The 16,447-nt window shown below is 58.1% G+C and overlaps 1 protein-coding gene across 1 annotated transcript in view; it reads left to right on the top strand.

Moving 5' to 3' along the window:
• Positions 1 to 16,447, top strand: part of SRCAP (Snf2 related CREBBP activator protein) — a 137,816-nt gene that overhangs the window by 84,710 nt on the left and 36,659 nt on the right. Inside the window, exons 23-26 of the mRNA XM_090130322.1 lie at positions 1,753 to 2,008; positions 5,570 to 5,728; positions 8,708 to 8,789; positions 12,026 to 12,079. Of these exons, the coding sequence (XP_089986448.1) occupies positions 1,753 to 2,008; positions 5,570 to 5,728; positions 8,708 to 8,789; positions 12,026 to 12,079 (551 nt within the window). The remainder of the gene's footprint in view (positions 1 to 1,752; positions 2,009 to 5,569; positions 5,729 to 8,707; positions 8,790 to 12,025; positions 12,080 to 16,447) is intronic.

The following is a 16,447-nucleotide window of genomic DNA, read 5'->3' as shown; positions in this document are numbered from 1 at the left end:
TCCCCCCCAACAAAAAAATTCACCAAAATCTCCTTTTTTCACCCCCAAATCCCCATTTCCCCCCTCATTTCCCCCACATTTCCCCCATTTCCCCCATTTTCCCCCATTTCCCCCCCATTTCCCCCCTATTTCCTCCTATTTCCCCTCCCCCTACAAAAAAATTTACCAAAATCTCTTTTTTTCACCCCCAAAATCCCCATTTCCCCCCCATTTCCCCCCCTTTCCCCCTATTTACCCCCATTTCCCCCCCATTTCCCCCCCATATCCTCCCATTTTCCCCCCCAACAAAAAAATTCACCAAAATCTCCTTTTTTCACCCCCAAATCCCCATTTCCCCCCTCATTTCCCCCACATTTCCCCCATTTCCCCCATTTTCCCCCATTTCCCCCCCATTTCCCCCCTATTTCCTCCTATTTCCCCTCCCCCTACAAAAAAATTTACCAAAATCTCTTTTTTTCACCCCCAAAATCCCCATTTCCCCCCCATTTCCCCCCCTTTCCCCCTATTTACCCCCATTTCCCCCCCATTTCCCCCCCATTTTCCCCCATTTCCCCCCTATTTCCCCCCATTTCCCCCCCATTTCCTCCCATTTTCCCCCCCAACAAAAAAATTCACCAAAATCTCCTTTTTTCACCCCCAAATCCCCATTTCCCCCACATTTCCCCCATTTCCCCCATTTTCCCCCATTTCCCCCCCATTTCCCCCCCATTTCCTCCCATTTCCCCTCCCCCTACAAAAAAATTTACCAAAATCTCTTTTTTTCACCCCCAAAATCCCCATTTCCCCCCCATTTCCCCCCCTTTCCCCCTATTTACTTCCATTTCCCCCCCATTTCCCCCCCATTTCCTCCCATTTCCCCCCCCAACAAAAAAATTCACCAAAATCTCCTTTTTTCCCCCCAAATCCCCATTTCCCCCCCCATTTCCCCCGTTTCCCCCCCATTTCCCCCCATTTCCCCCCCATTTCCTCCCACTTCCCCCCCCAACAAAAAAATTCACCAAAATCTCCTTTTTCACCCCCAAATCCCCATTTCCCCCCCATTTCCCCCTCCTTTCCCCCCATTTCCCACCATTTCCCCTATTTCCCCCCCATTTCCCCCCCCATTTCCCCCATTTTCCCCCCATTTCCCCCCCATTTCCTCCCATTTCCCGTCCCCCAACAAAAAAATTTACCGAAATCTCCTTTTTTCACCCCAAAATCCCTATTTCCCCCCCATTTCCACCCCCTTTCCCCCTATTTACCCCCATTTCCCCCCTATTTACCCCCATTTCCCCCCCATTTCCCCTCCATTTCCCCCCCTTTCCCCCTATTTACCCCCATTTCCCCCCATTTACCCCCATTTCCCCCCATTTCCCCCCCATTTCCTCCCACTTCCCCCCCCAACAAAAAAAATCACCAAAATCTCCTTTTTTCACCCCCAAATCCCCATTTCCCCCCCATTTCCCCCCCTTTCCCCCCATTTCCCTCCTATTTCCCCCCATTTCCCCCCCTTTCCCCCTATTTACCCCCCTTTCCCCCTATTTACCCCCATTTCCCCCCATTTCCCCCCCATTTCCCCCCCATTTCCTCCCACTTCCCCCCCCAACACAAAAATTCACCAAAATCTCCTTTTTTCACCCCCAAATCCCCATTTCCCCCCCTTTTCCCCCCCATTTCCCCCCCACTTCCCCCCCATTTCCTCCCACTTCCCCCCCCAACACAAAAATTTACCGAAATCTCCTTTTTTCCCCCCAAAATCCCCCCCCCCCCCAGCAGGGGAGCTGCTCTCCATCTCCCAGCTGGCAGCCCTGGCTCAGCACAGACCTCCACTGGGGGGGGGCGGAAATTCCGTGGCCCCCCCCCCCCAACTTCCGGCCGCCGCCGCCCCCCCCCCCACCCCCACTTCCTCCTCCTCTTCCTCCTCCTCCTCTTCCTCCTCCTCCTCCCCCCCCCCAACAAAAAGCTTTGACCCTTCAACTTCCGGGGGGGGGCAAAGTGTTGGGGACCCCCCCGCTCAGGGGGCTGCCACGTGAGTTTGGGGGGGGGGGGGTTTAATTAGGGTTAATTAATAAGGGGGGGAGGGGGGGGGGAGTTAATTAAGGGGAGGGGGGAGGGTTAGGGGGAGGATTGGGGGGAGATTTTGGGGTGGGGGGGTTAATTATGGGGGTGGGGGGGTTAATTAAGGGGAGGTGGGTTAATTGGGGGGGTTAATTGGGGTTAATTAGTGGGGGGAGGCTAATTAAGGGGGTTTGGGGGGAGTTAATTAAGGGAGTTTCAGGGAGAGTTGGGGGGTGGGGGTGTCCGTAATTGTTAATTGGGGGGGTTAATTAGCGGGTTGGGGGGTTAATTAGTGATTGGGGGGTTAACGAGGGTGTGGGGGGGGATCAATTAGGCGGAGTTAATTGGGATTGATTAGAGGGGGGGTTAATTAAAGGGGCTTTGGGGTGAGGGGGGGGGGTTGAAAGGGATTTGGGGGGGGGGATTTTGGGGAGGGGGGCAGCGCTTCGGGGGGGTTAATTGGGGTTAATTAGTGGGGATGAGGTTAATTAAGGGGGCGTTTGGGGGATTTTGGTGGGGATTTTGGGGGGGGGAGGCAGCGTGGGGGGGTTAATTGGGGTTAATTATGGGGGTGGGGGGGTTAATTAAGGGGAGGTGGGTTAATTGGGGGGGTTAATTAGTGGGGGAGGCTAATTAAGGGGGTTTGGGGGGAGTTAATTAAGGGAGTTTGGGGGGAAGGTTTGGGGAAGGGGGGAGTCTAAAATTGTTATTTGGGGGGTTAATTAGCGGGTGGGGGGTTAATTAGTGATAGGGGGGTTAATGAGGGTGTGGGGGGGATCAATTAGGCGGAGTTAATTGGGATTAATTAGAGGGGGGGGTTAATTAAAGGGGCTTTGGGGAGGGGGGGGTTTGAAAGGGATTTGGGGGGGGTTTTGGGGAGGGGGCAGCGCTTCGGGGGGGTTAATTGGGGTTAATTAGGGGGTGGGGGGTTAATTATGGGGTAGGGGGGATAATTGGGGTTAATTAGGCGGTGGGGGGTTAATTGGGGTTAATTAGGGGGGTGGGGGGGTTAATTAAGGGGGGTTTGGGGGGAAGGTTTGGGGAAGGGGAGGGTCTAAAATTGTTAATTGGGGGGGTTAATTAGCGGGTGGGGAGGTTAATTAGTGATTGGGGGGTTAACGAGGGTGTGGGGGGGGATGAATTAGGCGGAGTTAATTGGGATTAATTAGAGGGGGGGGGTTAATTAAAGGGGCTTTGGGGAGAAGGGGGGTTGAAAGGGATTTGGGGGTGGGGGCGATTTTGGGGGGGGGGGCAGCGCTTCGGGGCGGTTAATTGGTGTTAATTAGGGGGTGGGGGGGTTAATTATGGGGTAGGGGGGATAATTGGTGTTAATTAGGGGGTGGGGGGTTAATTGGGGTTAATTAGGGGGGTGGGGGGGTTAATTAAGGGGGGTTTGGGGGGAAGGTTTGGGGAAGGGGGGGGGTCTAAAATTGTTAATTGGGGGGGTTAATTAGCGGGTGGGGGGGTTAATTAGTGATTGGGGGGTTAACGAGGGTGTGGGGGGGGGATGAATTAGGCGGAGTTAATTGGGATTATTTAGAGGGGGGGGGTTAATTAAAGGGGCTTTGGGGTGGGGGGGGGTTGAAAGGGATTTGGGGGGGGGGATTTTGGGGAGGGGGGCATCGCTTCGGGGGGGTTAATTGGGGTTAATTAGGGGGGTTAATTAAGGGGAAGTGGGTTAATTGGGGGGGTTAATTGGGGTTAATTAGTGGGGATGAGGTTAATTAAGGGGGCGTTTGGGGGATTTTGGCGGGGATTTTGGGGGGGGAGGCAGCGTGGGGGGGGTTAATTGGGGTTAATTGGGGGTGGGGGGGTTAATTATTGGGTAGGGGGGATAATTGGTGTTAATTAGGGGGTGGGGGGTTAATTGGGGTTAATTAGGGGGGTGGGGGGGTTAATTAAGGGGGGTTTGGGGAGAAGGTTTGGGGAAGGGGGGGGTCTAAAATTGTTAATTGGGGGGGTTAATTAGCGGGTGGGGGGGTTAATTAGTGATTGGGGGGTTAACGAGGGTGTGGGGGGGGATGAATTAGGCGGAGTTAATTGGGATTGATTGGGGGGGGATTAATTAAAGGGGCTTTGGGGAGGGGGGGGTTGAAAGGGATTTGGGGGGGGGGTTTGGGGAGGGGGGCAGCGCTTCGGGGGGATTAATTGGGGTTAATTAGGGGGGTTAATTAAGGGGGCATTTGGGGGATTGGGGGATTTTGGCGGGGATTTTGGGGGGGGGGAGGCAGCGTGGGGGGGTTAATTGGGGTTAATTATGGGGGTGGGGGGGTTAATTAAGGGGAGGTGGGTTAATTGGGGGGGTTAATTAGTGGGGGAGGCTAATTAAGGGGGTTTGGGGGGAGTTAATTAAGGGAGTTTGGGGGAGAGTTGGGGGGTGGGGGGGTCCGAAATTGGTAATTGAGGGGGGTTGATTAGCGGGTGGGGAGGTTAATTAGTGATTGGGGGGTTAACGAGGGTGTGGGGGGGGATCAATTAGGCAGAGTTAATTGGGATTAATTAGAGGGGGGGGGTTAATTAAAGGGGCTTTGGGGAGGGGGGGGGTTGAAAGGGATTTGGGGGGGGGGATTTTCGGGGGGGGGCAACGCTTCGGGGGGGTTAATTGGGGTTAATTAGGGGGGTTAATTAAGGGGGCGTTTGGGGGATTGGGGGATTTTGGCGGGGATTTTGGGGAGGGGAGGCAGCGTGGGGGGGTTAATTGGGGTTAATTATGGGGGTGGGGGGGTTAATTAATGGGAGGTGGGTTAATTGGGGGGGTTAATTGGGGTTAATTAGTGGGGGGAGGTCAATTAAGGGGGTTTGGGGGGAGTTAATTAAGGGAGTTTGGGGGAGAGTTGGGGGGTGGGGGGGTCCGAAATTGTTAATTGGGGGGGTTAATTAGTGGGTTGGGGGGTTAATTAGGGCATGGGGGGGTCAATTAAGGGGAGGTAGGTTAATTGTGGGGGAGTTAATTGGGGTTAATTAGTGGGGGGAGGCTAATTAAGGGGGCGTTTGGGGGATTTTGGGGGGGGGCAGCGTGGGGGGGTTAATTGGGGTTAATTATGGGGGTGGGGGGGTTAATTAAGGGGAGGTGGGTTAATTGGGGGGGTTAATTGGGGTTAATTAGTGGGGGGAGGCTAATTAAGGGGGTTTGGGGGGGTTAATTAAGGGGGTTTTCGAGGGGGGTTGGGGGGCGGGGGAGTCTGAAATCGTTAATTGGGGGGGTTAATTAGCGGGTGGGGAGGTTAATTAGTGATTGGGGGGTTAACGAGGGTGTGGGGGGGGATCAATTAGGCAGAGTTAATTGGGATTAATTAGAGGGGGGGGGTTAATTAAAGGGGCTTTGGGGAGGGGGGGGGTTGAAAGGGATTTGGGGGGGGGGATTTTCGGGGGGGGGCAGCGCTTCGGGGGGGTTAATAGGGGTTAATTAGGGGGGTTAATTAAGGGGAGGTGGGTTAATTGGGCTGTGGGGGGGGGGCGCTTTGTGGGGGGGGGGCTTTAGTAAGACCCCCCCCCCCCAATATTGATGTGCCCCCCCCCCGCCCCCCCCCAGGCAATGTGCTGCACCTGCTGGCCCCCCCCGCACAAGTGGCTCTTTTGGCACCGTTGCCCCCCCCCCAAAATTCCGGCCCCCCCCCCAATGTGAATCCAGGCAACGTCGCCGCCCCCCCCGCCGCCCCCCCCGCCGCATTGGGGCTGCCGTTGGCACAAGGTGAGATTTGGGGGGGGGGGGTCATAAAATTGGGGGGGGGGGGGGGTTAAAAAAATGGGGGGGGGTCATAAAAATGGGGGTCCTAAAAATTGGGGGGGGGGGGGTCGTAAAAATGGGGGGGTTGAGAAAAGGGGGGGAGGGGGGGGGGCGTAAATTGGGGGGGGAGACTGAGATGGGGGGGGGTCATAAAAATGGGGGTCATAAAAATTGGGGGGGGGTCGTAGAAATGGGGGGGTTTAGAAAATGGGGGGGGGGTTAAAAAAATGGGGGGGGGTCATAAAAATGGGGGTCCTAAAAATTGGGGGGGGGGTCATAGAAATGGGGGGGTTTGAAAATGGGGGGGGTCATAAAAATGGGGGGAGGGTCCTAAAAATTGGGGGGGGGGTCATGAAAATGGGGGGGTTTGAAAACGGGAGGGGGGGTCATAAAAATGGGGGGGGGTCCTAAAAATGGGGGTCCTAAAAATTGGGAGGGGTCATAAAAATGGGGGGGTTTGAAAAAGGGGGGGGGTCCTAAAAATGTGGGGGGGTCATAAAAATGGGGGGGTCCTGAAAATGGGGGGGGCTCATAAAAATGGGGGGGTTTAGAAAATGGGGGGGGGGTCCTAAAAATTGGGGGGGGGTCATAGAAATGGGGGGGTTTGAAAATGGGGGGGGGGGTCCTAAAAATTGGGGGGGGGGGGGTCCTAAAAATGGGGGGGGGGGTCATAGAAATGGGGGGGTTTGAAAATGGGGGGGGGGTCCTAAAAATTGGGGGGGGGTCATAGAAATGGGGGGGTTTGAAAATGGGGGGGGGGGTCCTAAAAATTGGGGGGGGGGGGGGTCCTAAAAATGGGGGGGGGGTCATAGAAATGGGGGGGTTTGAAAATGGGGGGGGGGTCCTAAAAATTGGGGGGGGGTCCTAAAAATTGGGGGGGGGGGGTCATAGAAATGGGGGGGTTTGAAAATGGGGGGGGGGGGTCCTAAAAATGGGGGTCCTAAAAATTGGGGGGGGGGTCATAGAAATGGGGGGGGTTGAAAATGGGGGGCGAGGGAGGGGGTCGTAAATTGGGGGGTGGGGGGCTGAGATGGGGGGGGGTCATAAAAATGTGGGGGGGGGTCCTAAAAATGGGGGGGGTCCTAAAATTGGGGGGGGGGGGCGCAAAATGGGGGGGGGGCAAAATTGGGGGGGCCCCTCCCTGAACCCCCCAGACCCATTTTGGACCTTAAGACCCCCCCAGGTCCCCCCCAGACCCATTTCTGACCCCCCAGTCCCCCCCCCAGAGCCCCCAGACCCATTTCTGGCCCCCCCAGACCCCCCCCCCAGACCCCATATAAGACCCTCAAATCCCCCAGACCCATTTCTGACCCCCCCCCTCCGACCCCCCCAGACCCATTTCTGACCCTTAAGACCCCCCCAGGACCCCCCCAGACCCATTTAGGACCCCCAAATCCCCCCCCCCCGACGCCCCCAGACCCATTTCAGACCCTTAAGACCCCCCCAGGACCCCCCAGACCCATAGAAGACCCCCAAATCCCCCCCCCAAACCCATTTTGGACCCCCCAGACCCATTTCTGACCCCCCCAGATCCCTTTAGGACCCCCCCACACCCCCCCCAGACCCATTTCAGACCCCCAAGTCCCCCCCCCAGACCCATTTCTGACCCCCCCAGACCCATTTAGGACCCCCAAATCCCCCCCCCAGACCCATTTTGACCCCCCCAGACTCATATGTGACCCCCCCCACAGCCATCTAGGACCCCCAAATCCCCCCCTCCTGCCCCCCCCCAGACCCATTTCTGACCCTTAAGACCCCCCAGGACCCCCCCAGACCCATTTCTGACCCCCAATTCCCCCCCCCAAACCCATTTCTGACCCCCCAGTCCCCCCCCAGAGCCCCCAGACCCATTTCTGACCCCCAAATCCCCCCCCCAAACCCATTTCTGACCCCCCCAGACCCATTTAGGACCCCCCCAGGGCCCCCATAGAAGACCCCCAAATCCCCCCCCCAGACCCATTTTGACCCCCAAGTCCCCACCCCAGACCCCCCCAGACCCATTTCTGACTCTTAAGACCCCCCCAGGACCCCCCCAGAGCCCCCAGACCCATTTAGGATCCCCAAATCCCCCCCCAAAACCCATTTCTGACCCCCCAGTCCCCCCCCCAGAGCCCCCAGACCCATTTCTAACCCCCCCAGACCCATTTAGGACCCCTAAGACCCCCCCCCCCAGAGCCCCCAGACCCAATTAGGACCCCCAAATCCCCCCCCCAAACCCATTTCGGACCCCCTGTCCCCCCCCCAGAGCCCTCAGATCCATTTCAGACCCTTAAGACCCCCCCAGGACCCCCCCAGAGCCCCCAGACCCATTTCGGATCCCCCCAGATCCCTCTAGGACCCCCCCAGGACCCCCCCAGCCCCCATAGAAGACCCCCAAATCCCCCCCCCAGACGCATTTTAGACCCCCAAGTCCCCACCCCTGACCCCTCCCAGACCCATTTCTGACCCTTAAGACCCCCCCAGGACCCCCCCAAACCCCCCCAGACCCATTTAGGACCCCCAAATCCCCCCCCCAAACCCATTTCTGACCCCCCAGTCCCCCCCCCAGAGCCCCCAGACCCATTTCTAACGCCCCCAGACCCATTTAGGACCCCTAAGACCCCCCCCCCAGAGCCCCCAGACCCATTTCTAACGCCCCCAGACCCATTTAGGACCCCTAAGACCCCCCCCCCAGAGCCCCCAGACCCAATTAGGACCCACAACCCCCCCCAGACCCATTTCTGACCCCCCAGTCCCCCCCCCCAGCCCCTCCCTGACCCCCCCAGATCCAATTAAGACCCCCAGATCCCCCCCAATTCCCCCCCCCAGCCCACTTCAGGCCCCCCCCAAGCCACCCCCCCCCCCTCCTCCTCCTCCCCACTCATTAACAACCCCCCCCCCTTCCCCAATTTACAACCCCCACTAATTAATTTCTCCCCCCCCCCTTTTTTCATCTTTTTGCAGTGCCCCCCCCCTTGGTCAACAGCGGCGGGGTGGTGAAAATCGTGGTCCGCCAAGCCCCCCCCCCAACCCCATCCCCCCCCCAACAGCGGGACGGACCCCCCCCCCATCACCACCGCCGCCCCCCCCACGGTGACCCCCCCTCCCCAAAACCCCCCCCAGACCCAAAACGCCGCCGGAGCCCCGCTCCTTCCCCCCCCCCCCCCCCCCCACAACCACCACCACGACGACGCGGCCGGTGCTGAGGGTGCTGCCCCCCCCCGGGGGGGCTGAGGGGATGGGTGAGTGATTTTTTTGGGGGGGGGGGGCACCCATAATTTGGGGGGGGGGCTGGGTCATAAGTTGAGGGGGTTGGGGGGGGTCAGAACCATAAGTTTGGGGGGGGGGGGCACCCATAATTTGGGGGGGTTGGGGGGGGGTCAGATCCATAAATTTGGAGGGGGGGCACCCATAATTTGGGGGGGGGGCTGGGTCATAAGTTGGGGGGGTTGGGGGGGGGTCAGGGCCATAAGTTTGGGGGGGGCACCCATAATTTGGGGGGGGGGCTGGGTCATAAGTTGGGGGGTTGGGGGGGTCAGACCCATAAATTTGGGGGGGGGGCACCCATAAGTTGGGGGGGTTGGGGGGGGGGTCAGGGCCATAAGTTTGGGGGGGGGGCACCCATAATTTGGGGGGGGTCAGGGCCATAAATGTGGGGGGGGAGCACCCATAATTTGGGGGGGGGGGCTGTGTCATAAGTTGGGGGGGTTGGGGGGGGGTCAGACCCATAAATTTGGGGGGGGGGGGCGTAATTTGGGGGACTGGGGGGGGAATCTTGGGGGGGGATTGGACCAATAATTTGGGGCGGGGGCACCCATAATTTGGGGGGGGGGCTGGGCCATAAGTTGGGGGGGTTGGGGGGGGTCAGAACCATAAGTTGGGGGGGGGCACCCATAATTTGGGGGGGGGGCTGGGTCATAGGTTGAGGGGGTTGGGGGGGGGTCAGACCCATAAGTTGGGGGGGGGGCACCCATAATTTGGGGGGTTGGGGGGGGTCAGGGCCATAAGTTTGGGGAGGGGGGCACCCATAATTTGGGGGGGGGCAGGGCCATAAATGTGGGGGGGGAGCACCCATAATTTGGGGGGGGGGGCTGGGTCATAAGTTGGGGGGTTGGGGGGGTCAGACCCATAAATTTGGGGGGGGGGGCACCCATAAGTTGGGGGGGCTGGGGGGGGTCAGGGCCATAAATTTGGGGGGGGGGCTGGGCCATAATTTGGGGGGGTTGGGGGGGGTCAGACCCATAAATTTGGGGAGGGGGGCACCCATCATTTGGGGGGGTTGGGTGGGGGTCAGGGCCATAAATTTGGGGGGGGGGGGCGTAATTTGGGGGACTGGGGGGGGATCTTGGGGGGGGGTTGGACCAATAATTTGGGGGGGGGGCACACATAATTTGGGGGGGGGGCTGGGTCATAAGTTGGGGGGGTTGGGGGGGGTCAGAACCATAAGTTTGGGGGGGGGGGCACCCATAATTTGGGGGGGTTGGGGGGGGTCAGACCCATAAATTTGGGGGGGGGCGTAATTTGGGGGACTGGGGGGGGATCTTGGGGGGGGGCGGTTGGACCAATAATTTGGGGGGGGGTCAGACCCATAAATTTGGGGGGGGGGCACCCATAATTTGGGGGGGTTGGGGGGGGTCAGACCCATAAGTTGGGGGGGGGGCACCCATAATTTGGGGGGGTTGGGAGGGGTCAGGGCCATAAATTTGGGGGGGGGGCGTAATTTGGGGGACTGGGGGGGGATCTTGGGGGGGGGGGTTGGACCAATAATTTGGGGGGGGGGGCTGAGCCATAATTTGGGGGGGGGCATCCATAATTTGGGGGGGTTGGGGGGGGTCAGACCCATAAGTTGGGGGGGGGGGGGGCTGAGCCATAACTTACCCCACACTTATGGGGCTGCCCCACACTTATAGGGCTGCCCCCCCCTACATTCTATGGGTCTGCCCCACACTTATGGGGCTGCCCCCCCCTACATTCTATGGGTCTGCCCCACACTTATGGGGCTGCCCCCCCCCCACATCCTATGGGTCTGCCCCACATGTATGGGGCTGTGCCCACCCCCCCACATCCTGTGGGTCTGCCCCACACTTATGGGGCTGCCCTCCCACCCCCCACATCCTATGGGTCTGCCCCACACTTATAGGGCTGCCCCACAATTATGGGGCTGCCCCACATCCTATGGGTCTGCCCCACACTTATGGGTCTGCCCCACACATATAGGGCTGCCCCCCCCCCATCCTATGGGTCTGCCCCACACTTATGGGTCTGCCCCACACTTATGGGGCTGCCCCACACTTATGGGGCTGCCCCACACTTATAGGCCTCCCCACCCCCCCCCCCATCCTATGGGGCTGCCCCACACTTATGGGTCTGCCCCACACTTATGGGGCTGCCCTCCCCCCCCCCACATCCTATGGGTCTGCCCCACACTTATGGGGCTGCCCCACACTTCTGGGGCTGCCCCCCCCTACATTCTATGGGTCTGCCCCACACTTATAGGCCTCCCCCCCCCCCACATCCTATGGGGCTGCCCCACACTTATGGGTCTGCCCCACACTTATAGGGCTGCCCCCCCCTACATTCTATGGGTCTGCCCCACACTTATGGGTCTGCCCCACACTTATAGGGCTGCCCCCCCCTACATTCTATGGGTCTGCCCCACACTTATAGGGCGGCCCCACATCCTATGGGTCTGCCCCACACTTATAGGCCTCCCCCCCCCCCACATCCTATGGGGCTGCCCCACACTTGTAGGCCTCCCCCCCCCCACATCCTATGGGGCTGCCCCACACTTATGGGTCTGCCCCACACTTATAGGGCTGCCCCCCCCTACATTCTATGGAGCTGCCCTACACATATAGGGCTGCCCCCCCCCCCATCCTATGGGGCTGCCCCACACTTATGGGGCTGCCCCACACTTATAGGGCTGCCCCCCCCTACATTCTATGGAGCTGCCCTACACATATAGGGCTGCCCCCCCCCCCATCCTATGGGGCTGCCCCACACTTATGGGGCTGCCCCACACTTATAGGGCTGCCCCCCCCCCCCATCCTATGGGGCTGCCCCACACTTCTGGGGCTGCCCCCCCCTACATTCTATGGGTCTGCCCCACACTTATGGGTCTGCCCCACACTTATAGGCCTCCCCCCCCCCCACATCCTATGGGGCTGCCCCACACTTATGGGGCTGCCCCACACTTATAGGGCCGCCCCCCCCCCCCCCCGTTTCATTTCAGGCCCCCATAAGGAGGAGCCCCCAGACACCCCCCCCAGCCCCCCCCCTCGGCCCCCCCCCCTCCGCCGGCAGCCGCCGCCCCCCCCGCGCTCCCCCTTTTATTTGGTGAGTGCTTAATTAGTTCATTGTTAATTAATGTGGGGGGGGGGGTTGGGTGGGTTAATGGGGGGGCGGGGGGTTAATTGGGAGGGGGTTAATTGGGGGGGGGGGGGGGTAATTAGTAGGGTGGGGGGGGTGATGGAGGGGGGTTGATGGGGGGGTTAATTAATGGGGGGGTAATCAATTGGGGGGGGTAATCAATGGGGGGGGTAATTAACTGCGGGGGTTGTGGGGGGGTAATTAATTGGGTGTTACGATGGGGGGGTGATTTATGGGGGGTAATTAATGGGGGGTTTGTTTGGGGGGGGTAATTAAAGGGGGTTACTTAATGGAGGGTTAATTAATTAATTGGGGGGGGGAATTAATTGGGGGGGAATTTAATGAAGGGGGGGGATGTGGGCAGTGGGTGTGGGAAACCCCATAGGGCCCCATAGAGACCCATAGAGACCCCATAGAAACCCCATAGGGCCCCATAGAGACCCATAGAAACCCCATAGGGCCCCATAGAAACCTATAGAAACCCCATAGAAACCCCATAGGGCCCCATAGAGACCCCATAGCGACCTGCAGACCCCATAAGACCCTATAAAGACCCATAAGACCCCATAGAGCCCCATAGAGACCCCATAGAGCCCCATTGAGACCCCATAGCGCCCCCCAGACCCCATAAGACCCCATAGGGACCCCATAGAGCCCCCATACATCCCCACAGAGACCCCATAAGACCCCATAGAGACCCATAAGACCTCATAGAGACCCATAGACCCCATGAGACCAAATAGAGACCCATAGAGACCCCATAGAGACCCATAGACCCCAGAAGACCCCATAGTGCCCCATAAGACCCCATAGTGCCCCATAAGACCCCATAGCGACCCCCAGACCCCATAAGACCCTATAGAGACCCATAAGACCCCATAGAGACCCCATAGACCCCATAGGGACCCCATAGAGACCCATAGACCCCATAAGACCCCATAGGGACCCCATAAGACCCCATAGGGACCTTATAAGACCCCATAGAGACTCATAAGACCCCATAGAGACCCATAGACCCCATGAAACCAAATAGAGACCCCATAGAGACCCATAGAGCCCCATAGACCCCATAGACCCCATACGACCCCATAGGGACACCATAAGACCCCATAGAGCGGCATAGACCCCATAAGACCCCATAGGGACCCCATAGAGCCCCATAGACCCCATAAGACCCCATAGGGACCCCATAAGACCCCATTGAGCCCCATAGACCCCATAAGACCCCATAGGGACCCCATAAGACCCCATAGAGCCCTGTCGAGACCCCATAGAGACCCCATAGAGACCCCATAGACCCCATAGGGACCCCATAGAGACCCATAGACCCCATAAGACCCCATAGGGACCCCATAAGACCCCATAGAGCCCCATAGACCCCATAAGACACTATAGGGACCTCATAAGACCCCATAGGGACCCATAAGACCCCATAGAGCCCCATAGACCCCATAAGACCCCATAGGGACCCCATAAGACCCCATTGAGCCCCATAAGACCCCATAGAGACCCATAGACCCCATAAGGCCCCATAGAGCCCCCCTACAGCCCCATAGAGACCCCATAGCGACCCCCAGACCCCATAAGACCCCATAGAGACCCATAGAGACCCCATAGAGCCCTGTCGAGACCCCATAGAGACCCCATAGACCCCATAGGGACCCCATAGAGCCCCATAGACCCCATAAGACCCCATAGGGACCCCATAGAGCCCCCATACAGCCCCATAGAGACCCCATAGCGAACCCCAGAGCCCACAAGACCCCATAGAGACCCACAGACCCCATGAGACCAAATAGAGACCCCATAGAGAACCATAGAGCCCATAGAGACCCATAGACCCCATACGACCCCATAGGGACCTCATAAGACCCCATAGAGCCCCATAGACCCCAGAAGACCCCATAGGGACCTCATAAGACCCCATAGTGCCCCATAAGACCCCATAGTGACCCCCAGACCCCATAAGACCCCATAGCGACCCCCAGACCCCATAAGACCCCATAGAGCCCCATAGACCCCATAAGACCCCATAGGACCCCATAGAGGCCCATACAGACCCCATAGAGCCCCCATAGAGTCCCGTACAGACCCCATAGCGACCCACAGACCCCATAAGACCCCGTAGAGGCCCATAGAGTCCCATAGAGACCCCATAGAGCCCCATAGACCCCATAAGACCCCATAGAGGCCCATAGACCCCATGAAACCAAATAGAGACCCCATAGAGACCCATAGAGCCCCATAGACCCCATAGAGACCCCATAGAGACCCCATAGCGACCTGCAGACCCCATAAGACTCCATAGAGACCCATAGACCCCATACGACCCCATAGGGACCTCATAAGACCCCATAGAGCCCCATAGACCCCATAAGACCTCATTGAGCCCCATAGAGACCCCATAGAGACCCCATAGACCCCATAAGACCCCATAGAGACCCATAGACCACATAAGACCCCATAGGGACCCCATAAGACCCCATAGAGCCCCATAGTGCCCCATAAGACCCTATAGAGACCTATAGACCCCATGAAACCAAATAGAGACCGCATAGAGCCCCATAGAGACCCATAGACCCCATAGAGACCCCATAGGGACCCCATAAGACCCCATAGAGCCCTATAGACCCCATAAGACCCCATAGGGACCCCATAAGACCCCATAGAGCCCCATAGAGACCCCATAGAGCCCTGTTGAGACCCCATAGAGACCCCATAGAGACCCCATAGAGACCCCATAGACCCCATAAGACCCCATAGAGACCCATAGACCCCGTAAGACCCCATAGAGCCCCCATACAAACCCCATAGAGACCCCATAGCGACCCCCAGACCCCATAAGACCCCATAGAGACTCATAGACCCCATGAGACCAAATAGAGACCCCATAGAGACCCCATAGAGCCCCATAGACCCCATAAGACCCCATTGAGCCCCATAGAGACCCCATAGAGACCCCATAGACCCCATAGGGACCCCATAGAGACCCATAGACCCCATACGACCCCATAGGGACCTCATAAGACCCCATAGAGCCCCATAGAGCCCCATAGAGACCCCATAGAGCCCTGTCGAGACCCCATAGAGCCCCATAAGACCCCATAGACCCCATAGAGACCCCATAGACCCCATAAGACCCCATAGGGACCTCATAAGACCCCATAGAGCCCCATAGAGCCCCATAGAGACCCCATAGAGCCCTGTCGAGACCCCATAGAGACCCCATAGAGACCCATAGACCCCATAGGGACCCCATAGAGCCCCATAGACCCCATACGACCCCATAGGGACCTCATAAGACCCCATAGAGACTCATAAGACCCCATAGAGACCCATAGACCCCATGAAACCAAATAGAGACCCCATAGAGCCCCATAGAGACCCCATAGAGCCCCATAGGGACCCATAGAGACCCATAGAGACCCATAGAGCCCCCATAGAGTCCCGTACAGACCCCATAGCGACCCCTAGACCCCATAAGACCCCATAGAGGCCCATAGAGTCCCATAGAGACCCCATAGAGCCCCATAGACCCCATAAGACCCCATAGAGACCCATAGACCCCATGAAACCAAATAGAGACCCCATAGAGACCCATAGAGCCCCATAGACCCCATAAGACCCCATAGACACCCCATAAGACCCCATAGACACCCCAGAGGGACCTCATAAGACCCCATAGAGACCCCATAGACCCCATAAGACCCCATAGACACCCCATAAGACCCCATAGACACCCCATCAGACCCCATAAGACCCCATAGAGCCCCATAGACCCCATGAAACCAAATAGAGACTGCATAGAGCCCCATAGGACCCCATAGAGACCCATAGACCCCATACGACCCCATAGGGACCCCATAAGACCCCATAGGGACCTCATAAGACCCCATAGGGACCCCATAAGACCCCATAAGACCCCATAGACCCCATAAGACCCCATAGGGACCTCATAAGACCCCATAGACCCCATAGGGACCCCATAGAGACCCATAGACCCCATAAGACCCCATAGGGACCCCATAAGACCCCATAGGGACCTCATAAGACCCCATAGGGGCCCCATAAGACCCCATAGAGACTCATAAGACCCCATAGAGACCCATAGACCCCATGAAACCAAATAGAGACCCCATAGAGACCCATAGACCCCATAGAGCCCCATAGACCCCATACGACCCCATAGGGACCCCATAAGACCCCATAGAGCCCCATAGACCCCATAAGACCCCATAGGGACCTCATAAGACCCCATAGGGACCCCATAGAGACCGCATAGTGACCCCCAGACCCCATAAGACCCCATAGAGACCCATAGACCCCGTGAAACCA

The sequence above is a fragment of the Phasianus colchicus genome, chromosome 40, assembly GCF_987193195.1.
Source record: "Phasianus colchicus chromosome 40, bPhaCol1.hap1.1, whole genome shotgun sequence".
NCBI classification, from domain to species: Eukaryota; Metazoa; Chordata; class Aves; order Galliformes; family Phasianidae; genus Phasianus; species Phasianus colchicus.
The sequence above is the reverse complement of the archived record's forward strand: the minus strand, read 5'-3'. Positions and strand labels throughout refer to the sequence as shown.